Genomic DNA, 20911 nt, shown 5'->3' on the forward strand with positions numbered 1-20911 from the left:
GCCTGATGCAGCATGGCCCTGTTACTGGTTCCGAAACAGTTATTGATTGGGCAGCCAGCAAAGGCCTCGTGGCCGAATCCGCGGTAGAAGTCGGTTCGTCCGTATGGACCTACCCAGTACAGAATTACGTTTACGACTGGTTTAAAGGAGTGCTGGTCTGACTTCGAGATGCTTTCTGGTGCCAGCTGTCGGGGCCAGCCGGCAGTGGTGGCCGATGTGCCCACTTTTAGCGCCTTCGGTGGTTCACGGCTGGAAACATTCTTCCGTTGAAATGGTGCGAGCTGGTAAGCCGGCATGGAACGCACCGTAATGAAAACCCATACAAGGAGAAAGAGTACTAGAGCCCCGACTAAGAGTTTTTTGCCAAGCAGGACGTTGATAAATGAGTGTGCATCCTTGCATAGACGTAGCTGGAAAAGTGCACAATGGTCAGTACATGCACGGTGTTGGTGTTTTCTTCATGTCCTCTGTCTACCCTAGTGGGTTTCCAGCCTATTTCTCAAACGGGGGCTGCTCCAGCCATTTTGAGAGTGGAGAACAGTGGGGCGAGTGACACAGAGCGGGTGGGGTGATGGTCTTTACGGGAGACGACAAACTATTCTGGTTTGAACAAAACTGGCATTTCCTATGGCAGCAGTGTTCGCTGTTAAGCATGTCTTTAACAATCACCAACGATGCCCTAACAGGGCAGAAAAACGGGCTTGAGGCGGCGACGACTACATCTCTTAACCTTTTCGACAGAACCAGGTTACGTTTATAACTGATATTTTGTGTCCTTACAGGGATGAGCACATTTATGCGAGCGAACTCACAGTGACATCAAAGTAGCCGGGCTACGTTCTCGGTATGCTCTGACATCTGTAGGACGGCCCATCCAGCCTGCACGCGCCAACCGCACAACGCATTATCTGAACCCGATGCGTCACGTACTATGGCACCGTGTGGCATCTGTAGGACGGCCCATCCATCTAGCACGCGTCAACCGCACAACGCATTATCTGAACCCGATGCGTCATGTACTATGGCACCGTGTGACATCTGTAGGATGGCCCATCCAGCCTGCACGCGCCAACCGCACAACGCATTATCTGAGCCCGATGCATCACGTACTATGGCACCGTGTGACATCTGTAGGATGGCCCATCCAGCCTGCACGCGCCAACCGCACAACGCATTATCTGAGCCCGATGCGTCACGTACTATGGCACCGTGTGTTATTGTGGCTTTAGGACGCGCTCGACTGCTGAGGCTACACGGCGTTACCTGCCTCTCACCCTGGCGCCGGCGGGAAGGGCGGGCACCGCGAAGAATCGAACCCCGTACCTCTGGCCTCTCAGACGTGTTGTGGTTAACGCAGACGTGCTAACCACTACACTGCCGTAGCGCGCACCCTCACAACGACATCGGTGACAGGCTTCACTGAATGCACCAAAATCCTTCATTAACCCAAAGATTTGTCTGTTGCATTTAAAAAAACGTCGACTTTTCTATAACAACCCAAACCCGGTGGCCAATTTCGTGCGAACCATTGATTAGTTGAACTTGCCATCTGATATCATTACTGGCTGCAGTGACGAAGAGCAGTGCAGTTCACAGATTTCGGTTTTAGAGTCCGGTCCAATCCGGAATGGTCCCTAGGATGCTCAAATCCAGTCCTGCTCGGCTCGTCTCACCAGCAATGCGCGCCAATCTGGTACCAATTTGATCACGTGCCTTTGCCACCCGCTCTGGATTGGTGGATGCTTGCAGCGGGACAGGGTAGCTGCCAGGCTGGCCGGGGTTCAGAAACCTTCCCCCGGACCAAACAGCGTTACTGAGCCAAGCGGAGCCTGAGAAACACTGCTGATCAGCACATCCGCTGCTGAAACACTGCTGATCAGCACATCCGCTGCTGAAACACTGCTGATCAGCACATCCGCCGCTGAAACACTGCTGATCAGCACATCCGCTGCTGAAACGCTGCTGATCAGCACATCCGCTGCTGAAACACTGCTGATCAGCACATCCGCTGCTGAAACACTGCTGATCAATAAATCCGCTGCTGAAACACTGCTTATCAGCACATCCGCTGCTGAAACACTCCTGATCAGCACATCTGCTGTTGAAACACTGCTTATCAACACATGCGCTGCTGAAACAGAATGCTGATCGGCCAGAGCCAGCAGCCGCGCAGCCCACATCCAGAAAACAGCATCTGCTGTGCGCCAGATCTCCGAAATAAATCGGCAGTTATGGCTGGCAATGTGCAACAAAACACCGGCGCCCTTCTGGAGCGACGCCGTGACAGCGCCGGTGTCACACCAGGTGGGATCAGCGCCGGTGTCACACCAGCTGGGATCAGCGGCCGTGTCACACCAGCTGGGATCAGCGCCGCTATTACACCAGCTGGGATCAGCACCGGTATCACACCAGCTGGGATCAGCGCCGGTGACACACCAACTGGGATCAAGAAAGCCGCGTCTCGTGAGGGACTGACACCGGGCGCCGAAGGCATGGTGTCGGGGAGAGCGGAGCGTGCCTTGTCAGAGGGAGCCGAGGTAGCCGCCAGGCGTGCCTCATCAGAGGGAGCCGAGGCAGCCGCCGCGCGCCATGTCAGAGGGAGCCGAGGCAGCCGCCGGGCGCGCCATGTCAGAGGGAGCCGAGGCAGCCGCCGGGCGCGCCATGTCAGAGGGAGCCGAGGCAGCCGCCGGGCGCGCCATGTCAGAGGGAGCCGAGGCACCCGCTGGGCGCGCCATGTCAGAGGGAGCCGAGACAGCCGCCGGGCACGCCATGTCAGAGGGAGCCGAGGCAGCCGCCGGGCGCGCCATGTCAGAGGGAGCCGAGGCAGCCGCCGGGCGCGCCATGTCAGAGGGAGCCGAGGCACCCGCTGGGCGCGCCATGTCAGAGGGAGCCGAGGCAGCCGCCGGGCGCGCCATGTCAGAGGGAGCCGAGGCAGCCGCCGGGCGCGCCATGTCAGAGGGAGCCGAGGCACCCGCTGGGCGCGCCATGTCAGAGGGAGCCGAGGCAGCCGCCGGGCACGCCATGTCAGAGGGAGCCGAGGCAGCCGCCGGGCGCGCCATGTCAGAGGGAGCCGAGGCAGCCGCCGGGCGCGCCATGTCAGGGCCGAGGCACCCGCTGGGCGCGCCATGTCAGAGGGAGCCGAGGCAGCCGCCGGGCACGCCATGTCAGAGGGAGCCGAGGCAGCCGCCGGGCACGCCATGTCAGAGGGAGCCGAGGCAGCCGCCGGGCGCGCTGGGCAGTCTTGATGCCGTCCGCGGGGCCACGGGGCCGGCTGAGGTCGTTAGCGGAACGCCGACCAGCGTAGCCTGCTCGGCCAGCGGCGCGCTCGTAATGAGAGACCCTGCTGCTGGCCGGCGCTATCCGGTGGCCGGCGGCGGCGCTCGCGGCCCGCCGACAGAGGGCAGCACCGGACAGCGTGCACAGGTGGGGAGGAGAGGCGGGTCGCTATGCTATGCTAAATGAAGCGATTCTGGAAACCCCGGGAGATAAAATTGATTCCCATCCCGACCCAAGCGTGAGTTAAAAGGCATGTTTCACATGTTTATGGGGATTAAACTGATATTACCAATTCGAAGACCACGCGGTGCAGTTCACAGCTCTACCCATCTTAAAGGGAATGCTTCACGTTTGAAGACTACTGAAGCAAGCAGCAGATATGATGTAACAAGCTCATTAATAGCTATTAGTATGCTTCTACGTAGCAAAGACTGCACCGGACACCACAATTGCTCTGTTATCTGTTAGGTAAATTGCCTCGATGCGTTTTTGTTTGATCACGTGATCGTAGGTTGCACGACATTGAGAACCAATTATCGGCCGTTTCATCTGGAAATTGTGCTCACGAAAGCCGGATGTGAACGACTTGACCATTACATTTTTTCGGCCTGATCGCCGTATGGTTTATGAAATGGTAGGATTTGAATGACGTTATTATGACGCCATGAATGCCAGGTATTACTAAAAATACTCTCCCTGGAAAAATTCTCGTCATAGCCGCGGGTGTATAGCTCGGCAACTAGAAGGGTTTAGGTCTTGAGAAGGGCAGGGCTGTAAACTGCGCAGAAATGTCTTTATGATTTTAGTTTAGCTCTTTTAGTTCAAAACCTCCTTTAAATATGGAACGCTCTGTTTAATACCTAATATCCTCCAGTTTCTGAGCTACATGCCCGCGAAGATGTGCGCCGTTTGCACGCATTTCGTGCAGACTATTTCAGGCTCATTCGCACACGCGTGATGTCAAAGAAACTCGGCTCAAATTGTCCCACCCCATCAATATTGAGCAGGCTGTGAAAGTTTCAATCAAGAATCACGTTCCGTGCTACATGATATACGATGCAGGACCTGGTTGTTAGTTATGAAGGAAATAAGGCTTGTAAGCAAATCAATCACGAACAGTGTCATAACCGTACGTGAGCACGTGAGCACGTGAATGCAAATCACTCCTCAAACTCGCGCATTGATATGCAAGAACACCACGAGAAAGGGACAAAACACGAATACGCTGGATATTTGGTTCAACAAGCACCTGCAGCACCGTTAATTTCCCCACTTGGAGAGATCTAGATTCTGTGAGTGCGAGGGTAACAATTTTTGCACAGGTAGTTTGGCAGCACCTCAACGTCATAGACACGTTGCATGACGAAATCACACAATGACGTATTGAAGAGCGTACCTATTCAACAGGAAAACTTTGCTGTCTAGAGCATTTTTTACAGTAACCAATAAATTTTCATAAAAAGTTGCCAAGTGAGCTAATTTAACACGCGCCCTGGTGGCCAGCTAGATACCCTTCGCTCGGGTGGGGCCGGGGCCAATTTGACCCCCACCTGAGATCTCAAAAATTAAGAGAGCTAATACACCAAATTTACAGAGTGTGTTGACCTGTACGTGAACTCACTTAGGTATAAGTTTCAGGTTCCTAGATCATGACCTTCGGGTCAAAAAGGTCAAACAAGGTCAAGTTCCAAGTCGGTCTCCAAAGTGCGCCCAGAGCCTCGATAACCATTTCTAAGCAAAAGGTCACATTCTCATTCAAGGTCAGTGACGTTGTTCGACCTTTTGAAGGTCAATGTAACCAAAATTATACAAGATTGGTCTGAGTTTTGCATTTGCCTAAGCGACAAAGATAACACTAAGCAGTGCGTTCGTTAAAAGCAAATGTTGACCTGGGTTATTTTAGGTCAGTGACCTAGTCTGACCTCTAAGGAGGTCATGGAAGATGTATAATGCGGTTCCTGCTATCAATAAACTCGAAATGAACGCCAGAAACTATCCCATAGAGCAAGCCCTAGAGCAACAAGACAGGTTGGGTTTGCCCTTGGTGTGAGCTTTATACTTGATCTTAGGTCAATGCAATTTGCTCATTCAACTGTTGTGTTGCTTAAGAAAGTATCTCAGAAATGTATAGCTTCGTCTAACACTCCGTTGTTGAATTAGATTGCGGGATTCCCTAAAACTTGCCTTCGCTGAAACCATGGCCTGACTTTGACCTGCCATAAGTCAGTGAGTACAGCTAATTTTTTGTATCAAGCGATTTACTATTGAATTTTTTACAGTTATGCAAAATTTGGCGCGGCTGCGCCGCGCTGCTCGGAAATCATTTTGGAAAAACCTTCGGGAGGGGTCAGTTGGACCCCCACCCGAGCGTCGTGTCAATCATGTCTCAGTGGACGGCCTTGACCCGGACAGTGCCGTTGTGCCTACGGTCCGTTCCGCTTCGCTCGTCGGCTGTTGATGCAGTGCGTTTAAGCATGTGAGAGGAGCGACCCGTGGCCTCGGAGAGTCTGTATGAGCAAGGGAGGTCACCCAAAATGAAGCCGAAGCCGGAATGTTGCACCTGTGCCTGGCGTGATGTCAGCCAGCGAGTCAGCATTCCTTTCGGCAGGTGACGAGGAACAGCCTGCCCTGCGTCTGGACCCACCGCCACGAAAAAAACGGCAACGCTCAGTGGCGAAATGATAAGGACGATTGAGGACAAACGTCCATAGAGTGGTGTCACCAGAGCACAAGACAAATATCAGTACTGAGGAAAGAGACGTACTTGCCAACAAAAAGTCTCAATTGTGTCATCCACTGAGGGAGCGAACCCAAAGCTCTGGGCAAAAAAATTGACAAAAGGCAGTCGGCATACAGAAAGAGACTGGACCAAATGCAAGGCGACGTGTTTGTCCAGGACCAACATATCGAGAAGCTGGAAGCAAAGTCGCAGTCGTGCCACAAGAAAATGGGATGCTTGGAAGAACAAATAAAGGAGCTAGAGCAGCAGAATAGGTCCGCAAACTTGATTCTTCGGAGCAAATTTGTTAAAAAACGCAGGGATGGTGAAAACCTGGCAGCTGTCACGCTCAAGCTGATGAATCATAGCTTCCGCGGAAAAACCTAAAAAGCGGACTTCTCAACTGTGCATCACCTGCAGAATGGCAACTCTGTCAGCTACCCTTCAAGGATAAGCATCTTGGGCCGCTATCTGCGAAGATCGCGCGAACTGAGGTCGAGACGGCATTCACCAACTGGTGCGTAGTTCGTGAATGAGCTCCTGCCGAAATCAAAGCGAGAAATTATCAGCAACCTGCTTAAGAAACAAGGACGAAATCTGGACCGTGTACACCAGACAGGGCAGCCCTTGTTTCAAGATGAGCAAGGATTCTCGCCAACGAGAGTCTTATCACAGTGGCAGTTTGGACTGATATGTCTCGCGGATTAAACCAGCAAAGACGCCATTAGTGTCTTCTTTGACCTAAACCTCAAGCTCTTATCAAATGAAAAAAGCCAAACTAATTCTCACGCACGCTGCGTGAACCCTATTGGCCGCAGTCTGACACAAAGGCGGTCAAGTTAAGGTATCTTTCAAGTAAGAGTGCTTGTGGCATCTCTATTGTTTCAAGATGCAGGTGGTCCTTGTGTTTTCTAAAACCCGCAGCGTGCTCTGTTCCACCCATTCGGACGTACCTTAAATGTCTTGAGTCAGTCTTGACCAGTTGGCCTTTGGACTAGTAAACCAGTGCCTAGCGTGTTTTTTCGATTGTCCCCATTTGTGGTGTTTTCCTTTTTTGAAACTCGTTCGCTCTGGGCTACGGGCTGCTGGCCGCTCAGACCACAGTTAGGCCGGGTCATGCGATTGTCCGTTTATGTTTGTTTGTGTCCGTTTTTAGTGTGAACAAATGGCCCGACAATGCGGCGCATGTGTCTAGGTAACTCACACGCTCGTCGCTGCTCGTTTTGTATGGAAACAACTGAGCATTGTCAAGCCTTGTGTAGTTGGCCTTTAGTGATGTTTTCCTGTTTTTTCCAGCACACAACGCAGACGCGCGCACACCCACCACCACACACACACACACACGCACACACGCACACATACACGCACGCATGCACGCACGCACGCACGCACGCACGCATACACAAACCTGTCCATGCGCGCGCGTACTTGCACCGTTACATCCATTTATTGTTGATAGACAACCGTCTAAATCATGACTGAACCCAGATTCATGTCGATGAATTGTCGTGGCCTGGCGGAGCGGCACAAAAGACGGACGTAATTGACTTCGCGAAGAATTCCAGGCCTAACATAATATTTCTGCGAGATACCCTGATGGCTGCACGCAACATTCTATTTTTAAATACGCTTTGGTGTGGCAAAGGTTATCATTCCTTTAAAACATTAAACAGCTGGTGGTGCTACACGTGCTAAAACAGTATGAAAATATGAAGGCAACTGCGTGCGAAATACGTTCGCGTTACATCTTGCGTATTGTCTATTCCACGTATCACAAAGTATGCTCGTATTGCAAGCTGGTACTACGCTATACTACAGCTATCTTACAGTTCGAATGCATGACGATTATACGTGCCGTGGGCGCAGCATACCAAGCATCCTTGTTCTTAATATTTAGGACTCACTTTGTCCATGCACCGCTCGCACCATATTCCTCGATCAGAGTGTACCAAATTTCGTACTCCTTGAAGACATTCAAAATTTGCAACACAAGACTGAAATACTTCCATTTAAACGACACAAAACAGGTTAATCAAAGTCCAAGAACCTGGAGATATGTCTTGCTTCAAGAACGAACGTCGCGTCGAAAGTCTACAAATTCTAATAATTTCTCCGCTTTCTGCTACACCACCAGCAATTCAACATTTGCGTCATGACATGTCACTCGAGTGGCATTACAAGCTAAGAATTGTGTGCAAGCGATTATTATTACATTTGACCATTTATATTTGGGTTTGATGCCCCGCGGTCTCACCCTTTCTGCCAGAACGGCTACATAGCCCCAGAAACGTCGTAAAGTCCCAACCTCACGTTCACTGTGAGGTTAGCTTCTTACAAATACAACCTCTTGCGGGTTTCGTTTCACGTAATTTGTTGCGTACTGTGTCATGGGTTTTTCTTAATATCAGACTGTTAGTCTCCACAAAACCTTGGATCATCTTTACACCAAACGGCTGATTGGATTTCGGGAGCGAGGCCCCACATTATGAACACCGGGCAAAGTCAAGCGGCGGTCCGAACAAATACTGGGAGAGGGCAGCCCGAAGTTGGGGGCCCAGCTCAACATTAGGTGGCATGGCCCCCCCCAAAGGGACACGAAGCTCCACCCGTGCCACCAACACGATACTTATCAAATCGTTGCCAGGAAACGCTACCTCGCGTGGTTCCTCTTGCAATCCGAGTGTACAAATGCAAGTGGGCAACACCGATCGCATCGGAGTCAGGACGACGTCTGAAAACCAGGGACTGGAGCGCTGTGCAATACCAAGGCCGTGTTAGAGAGGTAAGACCGTCCGGTGATTCTCGCTTCACCTTTGCTTAACGTTATCGAGACGTCACTGGTGTTGAGACTTCAATGCGCGGTGAGCCGCTAGGCGCGGACGCAAGGCTAAGGGCAGTCGGAGGAACATCTAAAGATTCGTACCGATAATGAAGAGCCGTTGGCGGGAGGTCCATATTACTGAGGAGCCGATTGCGTAGAATCTCATGCTGAGCATGGTACTGTGCATTGCAAGCCTATACAGGGAGCCATTAAAATGCAATGGCCTGAAAAATAAAGATAGACATACGAAACCTATTTGCCCTAGGGCGGCGGAGGGCCGGGCTGTTGCCGTACCGATAACGAATAAACTGCCGGTGATCCGACTGCGTAAAGTCAACGACGAGTACGGCGATGCACGTTACAGCCTTAAGCGACAAGCCGCTCCGCTATACTTCGATCTTACTTAGCCTCGCACCCCGAGGTCGTGCCGCCGCCTGCGGTGCGAGGGTGAGCGTGGTGAGCGATGGGCGTGGCCGGTCTGCTGCAGCGGACGTCTTGCGCTAGATGCGCCAGATGCGTCGTCTTCGGGCCGTGTCTGCTTACATTCGGCCGTGCTCGATCCGCATCTGTGCGCCGTCCCGACATCGCTCGGTGCCCCTCTGTGTGTCCTGTCCGCAGCATGTGTCCATGATAAATAACGATGGACCTCTGCGTGCTTCATACGAGTGGCAGTGCGCTGGGTTAATTGCATTCGCTCCCACCCCCCCCCCCCCCACACTGAACATGGTCTGTTTGGGCACCACACCCAAGCACAGCGGCAAAAATGGCCACAACAAATGGACAGCTCGTCCAAACAAACAATGGGCCACACGCGCGCCCGTGTGAGCCTGGTTCTCGGTTGGCCGTGTTTGTGATGTCGGTCGCCACTTAGTGAGTCTTCCGCGGCAACACATGTGCCTCGTTATAAAACATGGAATTTCCTTTTTAAAACAGCTCCCATGACACTGTGCTATTTAACCTAGTAACAAAAGCAAATTTACTAACAGCGCTGGAGCGTGCCCATGCTGGCCGGTTCCCGCATAGGCGCAAGGGCGTCGGAGGTTCTCCTGGCTTTACGGGGTGTGGGGAGAGAGGTGATAGCCATTTGGATACTTCTTGTAGTCAAGTTCATTGGGTTGGATGCTGCATTTTGAGAAAGTTGGGAACTCATCGCCTCTCCCCAGTACATTTCCCCTGCGTTGGCGTATTTACTTTCCACGTCGATAAAATCTTAAGGACTTTGCTAAATATAGCTCACAAAGCACATAATCGCGCCGGCCATTAATTCTGCCCGATCGTTTCGCGGATATACGCACCTGCCAGCAATAACCGACCTGCTAACGTTGAGATGACAGCTCGATATTCAGGCCCGCAAATCTCCAGCAGTTTGCGCCGACACACTTTTCGCCTTTTTCGCTAATGACATTTCAACTTCATCTACACTTGTAATCTGTGCACTATCATGTCTTCCGTTCATTTCGACGCATTCGCCCCGCCCCCTGGTTACATGCACCTTCCCCAAAACCGTCTGTTCATTATCGGTACGAAGGGAGCCCAGCCAGCCTCCGCAGCAGTTCTCCGGTAAGGACCTTCAACTCCAAACGCCGGTGTTATTGTAATGTTTGCTGCGTATGCTTAAAAGTATATCATTATATTCGGCGTGAAGTTCGACGTGCTTGGCTCGCTGTCCAGGTGCAGCTGTCTCTAACAGTTTGTTAATTATTGGTACAAAGAGCAGCTGATGATCCGGCCGTCCTATCTCGTATATTTACCGTGTGTCAGCTCCCACCTCTGATGCACGTGCTGCATCCTTACATTGCATCTGATGGCTAACGGCGCGCGTTTGCAAAGCACGTCATTATGTTTACCACTGAGTTCTCCTTGCTCTCTTTACTTGTGATCGGCTTGCTGGTCGCATGCACCTCCCGCTGACAACTGTTCATTGTAATCGTACGAGAGTTGTACGAGAGTTGTACGAGAGTTGTACGAGAGTTGTACGAGAGTTGTACGAGAGTTGTACGAGAGTTGTACGAGAGTTGTACGAGAATTGTACGAGAATTGTACGAGAGTTGTACGAGAGTTGTACGAGAATTGTACGAGAGTTGTACGAGAGTTGTACGAGAGTTGTACGAGAGTTGTACGAGAATTGTACGATAGTTGTACGAGAGTTGTACGAGAGTTGTACGAGAGTTGTACGAGAGTTGTACGAGAGCTGTACGAGAATTGTACGAGAGTTGTACGAGAGTTGTACGAGAATTGTACGAGAGTTGTACGAGAATTGTACGAGAGTTGTACGAGAATTGTACGAGAGTTGTACGAGATTGTTACGATTGACGAGATTGTACGAGAAGTGTACGAGAGTTGTACGAGAATTGTACGAGAGTTGTACGCGTGTATGTCGGAGCATTTCTGGTGTTCCGGCTATCCCTGCGTGTATGTCGGAGCATTTCCGGTGTTCCGGCTATCCCTGCGTGTATGTCGGAGCATTTCCGGTGTTCCGGCTATCCCTGCGTGCATGTCGGAGCATTTCCGGTGTTCTGGCTATCCCGGAGCGTTATGGCCAACGGCCAGCGGTCGCGCCGCATTAGAGTCTCGGCACCAGTGACGTCACCGCCATGCTCAGAGCCCGCGAAAGCTCGATTTGTGGCAAAGCCCATGCACGGTACCCAAGGGAGGATTGACTGCAACGCAATCGAGGCATCGACCGCACCAAAGACGTTGCGTGAAACATTTGCATGACACCGTCCTTGGCGCCCATGGTAGGGAACCCTATCGATCCCTCGACTTCAGCGGTGCTTTATAGCTCAGTAAGTGCCTAGTCGAATAGTCAGGTGCCGATAACCATGACAAGTGTTAGAGTGTCTGCACTATAAGTTGTCGCCTAGGAATTCAAATTGAGGCTACCACATGCCTGCACAGCATTTGGAACCCAAATTTTTTTGTTTCCGTTCAAGGAGCAACTCTTTATTGGCCCTCATGTGGAGCATTGTTCGATTTCGCCATCCGAGCCTTCCGATGACGAAAAACTTCTGCGTCAAAAACTTATCGGCTGTTTCCACGACTGCGATTGGTCATGCAGATACCTGGGGAGGGAGGTTCTTAGTTCATGCTTGTGGTTGCTTCTTAGTTCTTTTTACGTTGACCCATTTTCTGATGGTAAGTGGCAGCCGCGTAGAGGTGGCACCTGGACGGGTGCCCAACGGGCATTTACGTGTCCTGTGTTTCCCGTCTCAATCGACACCTCTGTGCCGCAAAGTTGAGAGTCTGTGATGGAGGTCGGGGCGGCTTGTTATGCCATAGGTGGAAATGCCGTATGAGTATGCTGATGCCAAGCCAAGGACAACCTCGCAATGCATGTCGCATAATCGCCGTGGCCATAGACAGCACTTTTTGTGCCATTTTGGGCAGTCTTGGGCATTGGCGTGACCACGTGTCTTTGATGTGGGAGGGATGGGGAGATCAAGATCGGATGGGTCAAATGCAATCTGGGAGTATACAGACCGACAGAAAGAAGTAATTCTAGTGGGGAAACTGTAAAGCTGCTTGCATTCCTCAGGCGAGAAAAATTCCATTCCGTAAAAGTGAAGTCCATGTCCCCCACTGGTTACACGCATAGTCCTGGTTGTTTTTGTCAAACTGTATCTTGCCTTGACCTATATGGGGCAACGGGGTAATCATGGGAAAGCACAGGTCATGTAAGTATACTTTCTTGTAATGAAATGCACCCAGGTGAGTTAAAAACTTATTACCATGATGCAACCTGGAATTTAGAAATGTTATGTAAGCTCAATGATCATTTCGTCGATGTTATCACACCCACGATCACCAATCGGCGATTATCACGCGAACACGGCTGTCCCACAATTGTCGTGTATGTTTTTTTCGATTTGAGTTCTCATGGACCGCAAATAGCCTTGATTTGTTTTGATGGCCAGAAAACGTTGAATCTTCCGGAATGACACGTTCCCCATCACAAGGCTGAACAATAACTTAAGAGCCAAGAGTATCCAGAATTGGTTCAGAGGGCAGGTGAACACTGATCCACTGTCGAGCGAGGGTCAGCATCAGGGCGAGCAGGCACCGGGGTGGTCGAAAACGAATGAGGGTCGGAGCCAGAGGCGTTTGGTGGAGACGGGCGCTGTCCAACACACAGCGGCTGAAGTCCATGAACCAGTGGAATGGGCCTGGGACTGCGAAGGTCCTCAGGCGAACTGGTAGCCAAAGCGGGCTTTCGTCGACTATATCCAGGACATTATCGAGGTCAGAGGCCGAGTTTGAGTCCGTGTCAGTGTCGTCCTTCTTGCGCTTGCTTCGCTTCCCCATACAAGGGGGAGTGAGAAAAGAACCACACAAATTAAGCGAAAAGGTGTGTTTGGGGTTAGTGGCAAACGGAAAGAAAGAGCGACGAGAAGAATATGCGAAAAAGTACCCATTGGCTGAGGGCCGCAAAAGGAGCAAACCACTTGTTGAGGTCTTGCCAGACGGGTGTATGGCCGCCGAATGGGTCGACGAAAGTCTCTGTCGTGAGAAACTGCAATTTGGCAGTTTTGCTCTCAACACAGGCCCAATGACGGATGAGTGCCACTTTGCGGTATATCCGTTGTGGCAAGTGCTTTGAAAGATGATACGCAAAGGCAAGATAGGTAATGAGCTCAGGATTTTGTTCAGGAAGGCGGAGGCGCCCAAAAGATGCATCTTGCTCGGCCTACGTATTTTTTGAATAGGAAAAGTTGTTGGTTGCACTGTTCCTTTGATTCCATATCTTTGAATTACCGCGCTGTGCAAAAACCACCTGAGATGCGTTGTTTGCCAATTCAAATACAACAAACATTGGCTAACAATCACGAGAAACCACCAAACTATGAACATATGGCCTTTAGCGAAGAGTGGATGGCAAGGAAGTATTGAATTAGGAAGTATTTGTACTTGTGCACGATACCAAACCAGCAGGAAAGATGATTGGGACCTGGAAAGAGAACTGATATAGATCAACTAATGAACACGTTAAACGCATGCTTCATCCCGTTTTGGGGGACTAAAAATGCCGGTAGTTATCTCAATTTCCGCTTCCGTTTCAAGTGACAACACTTCTCCACCCACGTGAAGCCAATTTTAGGGCACTCGTATACGGCGACCTCCCTTTTGAGAAATTCCGGAGTTGTTTGAAATACTTCTTTTGAAATGCTGTGACTTTGAAATAACTATCCCCGATATACCTTTCCCCATTTTGCGGGTGGATGGCTCGGAAACTAGAGGGGCCTAGGTCTCAAAGGGAGTGTTCCACATTTATGTGGGGTTCTGAACTAAAGTAGATATCTTGGGGACCTTTCGGTGCTGTTCACAACCCTGCCCTTGTTAAAACCCAAGCCCCTTTAGAATCTGAGCATCACGCCCGAAAACAATGGGAAAAGGTATATCAGCGAGATTAGAAGATTAGAGAAGTTAGCTTTAGATTATCAGAGTTATCAGAAGACTATCAGAAGTTACCTTGGCATTTATGACGTTTATAACGCCATTAAAATCCTGTCATTCCATAAGCCACGCGTCGCTCAAAGCCAAGAAAACTATAATTGTCGAGGAGCTCATATCCGGCATTCATGAGCATGATTTGCAGACAAACGGCCGTCAGTTGTCTCTCAATCATGGTTGTGAAAGGTACGATGACGTAATCAGAGTATGACGCATTTACATTGAGATAGAATGGCTTTGAACTGGGGTGGGAGTGAAAAGTTTCATCGCAAAATGACCGTTCAGGGGTGGAAATTCAATTCACAACAGTTGGAACTTTTGATGTCAGTAATATACGGTCCAGTAAACAAGACAAGCATTAAAGTTGGGCATGGACGTTATGTCCTAAACATGACAAGACCCTTTCTTGCCTTTTTTAACAATCTCAGATCATTACAGTGAAAAATGATACATAAGAGTAGTAATTCATAGCAGTGTGATCATATAAGAACCATGCCAGCATCAGTGCTTTGTTGTTGCACTTTGCACTTACTTTCCACAAGTTATTTAACACAAAACAAAGCAGATGAATTCAACGGCAATCGCGACAACAAGTAGTTCAACAAGCATAAAGCATTCAAAACAAAAAGCCTTGGCCTCCTGCACATTAACACATCACCAAATCAAACACAAAAGACACGCCTGTGGCTTTACGTTTTAAATGTGATGGTCTATTTGCTAAAACCAACATCTGCCTCATATTGTTAATTGCTATGCAACTTAGAGCCTTCTGTGCTGAAACATACGGTGCATATCTACAGTACGGTTATTTGCTAGTCAGCAACCATGACAACTATTGACAACATCTTGTTAAAGTAGACATGGAGCCATGTCAACGAAGTTAAGGCAATTAATCAAAAGCACGCTATAAATAGTTTAATTGCTTGTCCTGGTGGCACTATGATTTGTCTCATGAACAAAACTTGATGAAACAAAAAAACTTCTAAATCTGGTTACAAGACATGTATTGCAAGCAGGTAAGATTAGGCAATTAGTTGGTGCACAGGAAAAACTGACTGTTTTTTTTGAAAGGCACGCTTCTTTCTGCTCCCCCGCCACAAAGTAAGCAATCTTCCGCATGTTTTGCGACAGGGCAGGGTCATCCCATCCCACTCACAGCATATAAATATCTGTCATGCCCGCCAGCCTATAAGATTAAAATGCAGCATAAGTAAGCGGAGAGTCTGCACGCTAATGCAGTTTCGAAGGGGCAAAGTTTCTCTACCAGATACATACGTCTTAGCTACGCCATGTCTATCCCAAAGCCTTGTACGCTAGGAAAATGTAACGTGATGAGGTAGTGCAACTACAATGGCTTATATTCATCGTTATTGAGCCCCGCCATGAACCAAAAAACGGCAAACTGGGATTCACAGGGCCAAAATAATGTAAAAAATTAGTTCCGTACTCAAAAATGTCTCTTTCATTTCCTATGAATCCTTCACTCTCGGGTGCATGAAACATGTTTGGGTGGCTGGTGAATGAATTGCATTTATGAATGAAATATGTGCAAGCTAACTGTTGGAGCATTTTACACAAATATTGATTAACATCTTAAGCATATACAACATTTTTAGAGATAATCAAAAGGGGAAGAGTAAGGTCTTAGAACACTTGTATCAGACGAAAGAAAAAAACAAAAGCGATTAAATGATACAAAGACTCATAGTGTTTTGGTCAAGTTCTGCAATCAGCTTATTTGACTAAAATATATGAAAAGAAGTGCTCAAATGGTGATGTTCAGCTTTTAGCTTTCATTTAAAAGGCAATCTCTTGAATTTCTCACTCCCACATTAAAGGTGCTCGTACCAGGCTTTGCTTTGCTGGTTATATATTTTAATATATCTCTATTCTCCTGGCTCTCTCCGAGAAATAAGGCTCATACTTCTGTCTTATAACAAAAAATCGCCACCTACGCATTTTTTGCAGCACTTTTCTATAGTTCCCAGCGCATTGTTACTACCATAGATGCGACTAGTATATCTGGACTAGAAACCGGGGCTACCAAAACTAGTATATCTGGACCAGAAACCGGGGCTACCAAAACTAGTATATCTGGACCAGAAACTGGGGCTACCAAAACTAGTATATCTGGACCAGAAACCGGGGCTACCAAAACTAGCATAAAGTTAGCTTGCAATTTAGAGCAGTGTTTTGAAATGCAGAATTTCGCTTGCAAATGCTTGTGCATGAGCTGCACCAATTCTGTCTCAAACGCAGGACGATTTAAGTTGGTGAGGTATCGAAGTTGAAATGTGCTATGTGCATCATTATTGAGTTTCGCTCCAGCCCCCCCCCCCTTTCACAAAAAAGGCAAAATCGAGATTCAACTCCAAGATCGATGACTGTAAGCGGCTGAAATCGCTGGGAATTTCGGACTCTAGTGTGTCTAAAGGCCTTGCTCTGTGCATGCCTACGCGGCCGTTCAGGACTAAGCAGTATGGTCCGCGGCTTGTATGCAGCCCGTTAGCCACTTTTGCGTAGCGTAAGTTTTGTTCAGGTGTCTTGTTTATCGTTGTACTACCATGATCCCATGGCGGACATGGTAAGGCATTGTTGGTGTGCTGTGATCGTACATGCAGGATAGCATTGGTCAACTCTGGGTCTCTTTCCAGCTAGGTACATCTCAACTGCTCACATTTGTTGTTAACAGTCATCACAAAACACTCCGCAATGATCCGCCTTTGTTGTTCGGATCTAGCTTGGAGCGATAGACAGGAAGCTTACATAGGGTCCGGCTTGAATGCTGAATTGGTTACTCAAACATGATGATTAACCCATCGTTCAGATTTAGGTGAGGCAGGATGTGTCCATAAGTGTCCAGGTTCTTTGGAACCTCGTTTATGTCTAGTGGCTTCAAGTGAGCTTAGACTTGGATGACATCTTGTGAACTTCTGAAAGGAAAACATGCGTTAGTATGTGTGGTCAGGCAAGATCAGGTGGGATTAACATTCACGTGAAATAGGGGAAAAGGGAGCGAGAATGATTCCTCATGGAGGGTCACTTTACGCCCATCATAGTCGGCTATTCCACAGGGCACTGCTCGAGGGCCGTCGGCTCCGCTTTCCTGAGCGGCAGTAACAATAACATCAGGCACTAGCGCAGCGCCGAGGCCGGGCGGAACGGCCCGATGGCCCCTGGTCCCGTTCCCTCAGTGCCGCCGGCGGGCATCGCACGGATGATGAGCCAGGTTGCCTCGCAGGCTGACCTCACGGACGTTTCAAACATCCAGTGTCGCGGAAACTGCGACTGGGTAACCCTTGTTTAGTCCTGTGGCCGCTGTCCTGACGCGTGCCGTGCACCGCACTCATCGCGTGCACTGTGCTGTTAATGTGGCGTGCGCGGCGTCCATGCGACTGCGACACCCCCTGAGCTACGCTTTCACTGCACTGCACTGAGGGGGGGGGGGGGGAGGGGAGGGTCGCCCCGCCATCATGTGCGCTGCCCCAGTCGGGTCGATCACCGATCCGTCCGCTCCGGCAGGACGCCTGGTCACGCCCGGTCACGGCTGGATCACGACTGGGTCCCGCCGGGTCCCGCCGGATCACGGTTGGGTCACAACGGTTCATGGTTGGGTCACGCCGGGTCACGACTGGGTCACCAAGCCTAGGTAACCCACAGCTGAATTTCCCCCCATGATCCAACCCCATAGATTAGGCCTCCCCAATGTTGCTTCGGTGGGAAGCGCGCTCCAATGTCCGCACCTGCCGTGTCCGTATCCCAGAGGCCCAAAGGCTGGCGCTGCCGATCCTGCCAAGACTCGCCGTCGGATGCTAGTGAGGCGTGAGCCTTGTCTCCAGGCGCCAGAGCCGTTGCCGATTGCAGTATGCATAATGCATGGCATGCCTATGCGTGCACAGGGTGTATATCAGTGTGGACAGCAGACACACATGGCACACGGTGTAGATCAGTGTGGACAGCAGACACACACGGCACAGACGCATAAGACCCACCCAGGGGCTCACTGTTGGCGGGTGTTGGCATGGCAACAGTGCCAGTGTCGCATCGTCGCTGTCTGAGGCGTGACTGTCTGGCGGCAGCAGCTGCTCGAGGCGTGACTGTCGGGCAGCAGCAGTTACTCGAGGCGTGACTGTCTGGCGGAGCAGCTGCTCGAGGCGTGACGTCTGGCGGTAGCAGCTGCTCGAGGCGTGAATTCGGGCAGCAGAAGCTACTCGAGGCGTGACTGTTGGCACAGCAGCAGCTGCCGCGGCGGGACTGTCTGGCGGTAGCCAGCTGCTTAAGGCGTGACTTTCGACGCAGGCAGCAGCAGCTACTCAAGGCTGGGACTGTCTGGCGGCAGCAGCTGCTCGAGGGGTGATGTGGTTGGGTAGAGCTGCTCGGGCATGACTGTCTGGCAGCAGCAGAGCTGCTCGAGGCGTGATTGTCTGGCGTAGCAGCTATCGAGGTCGTGACTGTATGCGGCAGCAGCTGCTCGAGGCGTGACTGTCTGGCGGCAGCAGCAGCTGTTCGAGGCGTCAGAAAGCAGCAGCCACGCGGACCTGGCTCCCCGCAGACCCGGCTCGCTGCAATTCGTGGGACAGTTTTTTTTCTCGCTGGGATTCGTGACTGGCGTCTGTATTGAAGTGCTGTCACTGGCCGCCGGCAAGCAGCAGGGAATGAGTGATGTAGTGACAGGAGCTCACAGCACCCACGGAGTAGTGTGTGAGATGTCTCGGATAAGTTAAAGGGATTGGGCTCAGTCCCTGAGTACATTGTGGCAAATGGGTGACGGAGCTCCTCCTTTGCAGAAGTTGCATTATGTGCTTAACTAAATGCGAATAGCTATAATTTCAGGCGAACACTTAGAAGCAGCCAGATAAGGTCACGCGGTGCCGTTTGATGTGACCGCACGAGCGATTTGTGTGCGCCAGTCGCTCGTTAAACACTGTTGCCAGTAAAATTGAAGCCAGGTCGAAGGGGCAAGTCATTCAGGAGAATCCCGAAGGTCAACGGCGGTCGACGGCGGACCGCGGAGATCAGGCTAGAAACAAACGGACGACAGCGGACCGCGAGGATCAGGCTAGGAACAAACGGACGACAACGGACCGCGAGATCAGGTTAGAAACAAACGGACGACAGCGGACCGCGGAGATCAGGCTAGAAACAAAGGACGACAGCGGACCGCGGAGATCAGGCTAGAAACAAACGGGCGACGGCGATTGATTGGAAGAAGCAGAAAGAAAATGCTGTCAAAGAGCCCTGTCCGCCGCGTTTGCCGTGATGCCAGGCTACGATAACGTGCCTGCTGACTGGCGTCCCTGCCCGTCTTTCACGGTATCCGACGTGACATCGACCAGTTACCAATGAGAAAGACATGGAGCATCGTGTCTGGCATTGGGCCCGCCGGAGCAGTCGGAATGGATTCGACTGTTTGATTGAGCGAAGCGTCGAGGCACACGTGACTAACCAAGGGAGTGGATTGCGCGTCCGTCCACACTGCATGTTTGACTGAGCGAAGCGTCGAGACATACATGACTAACCAAGGAAGTGGATTTCGCGCCCTTCCATACTGCAGCAGCGGTGTGCCCCGCGCGGCTCTCAGAGAGTTTTAGACCGCACGGGAACAAGGGTTAAATTTCTGGTAGCTTTCAGACCATTTTGAGAAATAGCGGGTGCCAGCCGGCCCGGTCGCCAGGAGGGACGGACGTGTCACGTGACCGCCCTGACCGTGAGCGAGCCAACAGCTACATCCATTCACTGAAATTGTCAACGACATTGATATTGACACATGAGACTATGGCGACGGTGGACGCTGATCCCACAAATATATCCGATCAAAAAATAGACCAGGAGATTAGGAATTCATATTTTACGTTTAATCGCATCATTAATATATGTCTCATGTCGCTCAAGACCGCTACCACAGATTCCAATTGACGGACTCTAGCGCGCAGCGCGTAGTCGCATTTTCAATTCCGTATCTACGACTCGGAGTTCTTCGGTCACTCCGCCGACTCTGTGCTGGTCAAACAGGTCCTGAACAAAGGCCGCCACTAAGCGGGACAGACGGGCATAGCCGAACCGGCCGATATCTGTCGATGACGGAGTGCTCTTCCCATGTTAGCAGCACCACGCAGCCCATTGCTAAACAGGTGCCAAGACGTTTCCTGGCGAGAGCGCCCATTGTGCCGCAACCGGGCAGCATTGTGTCCATTGTGGGCGGTCGGTTTTGCGCCGCCTGGAGCCGTCACTACGCAGAAGTTGGCCGGCGCCGGGCAGCCCGGCCCGGCCGTGTTTGCTGGGCCAACACGCCCTATAAAGCCGGGCCCGGCTGCGTGGGTCCGTCAGAAGCCATTCCGCCACTGTTCCGGGCCTCGAGATGCGCACGTTCCTGTTGGCCTGTCTGCCGCTGCTGGCTGCCGCTGCCAGCTCCACGCGGCCTCTGCTGGGCGCCAACCAGCCCTGCTGGGACAAGGTGAAGGAGCTGGACGCCATCAGCGAAGAGAACGGCGGTCAGCTGCCGCTGGGAGGTCAGTACCCCACCTGCGACCGGCTGGGCCGCTTCTCCCCCAAGCAATGCTCCGGATCGCAGTGCTACTGCGTCAGTCCGCAGGGCGAGCAGCTGCTCTCGTCAAGCCAGGAGAAATACACCAAGAACAAGTGGGAGG

The 20911-nt window shown here is 51.0% G+C and overlaps 1 protein-coding gene across 1 annotated transcript in view; it reads left to right on the top strand.

Annotated features, from left to right (window-relative positions):
- LOC119110744 (putative protein FAM47C) overlaps positions 1–18361 on the top strand; it is a 25522-nt gene extending 7161 nt beyond the window's left edge. The window contains exon 3 of the mRNA XM_037234681.1: positions 18344–18361. Within this exon, the coding sequence (XP_037090576.1) occupies positions 18344–18361 (18 nt within the window). The remainder of the gene's footprint in view (positions 1–18343) is intronic.
- The last annotated feature ends 2550 nt before the right edge of the window (positions 18362–20911 follow it).

Source organism: Pollicipes pollicipes, unplaced genomic scaffold (genome assembly GCF_011947565.3).
Source record: "Pollicipes pollicipes isolate AB1234 unplaced genomic scaffold, Ppol_2.1 Scaffold_1600;HRSCAF=1878_pilon_pilon_pilon, whole genome shotgun sequence".
In the NCBI taxonomy this organism is placed as follows: domain Eukaryota; kingdom Metazoa; phylum Arthropoda; class Thecostraca; order Pollicipedomorpha; family Pollicipedidae; genus Pollicipes; species Pollicipes pollicipes.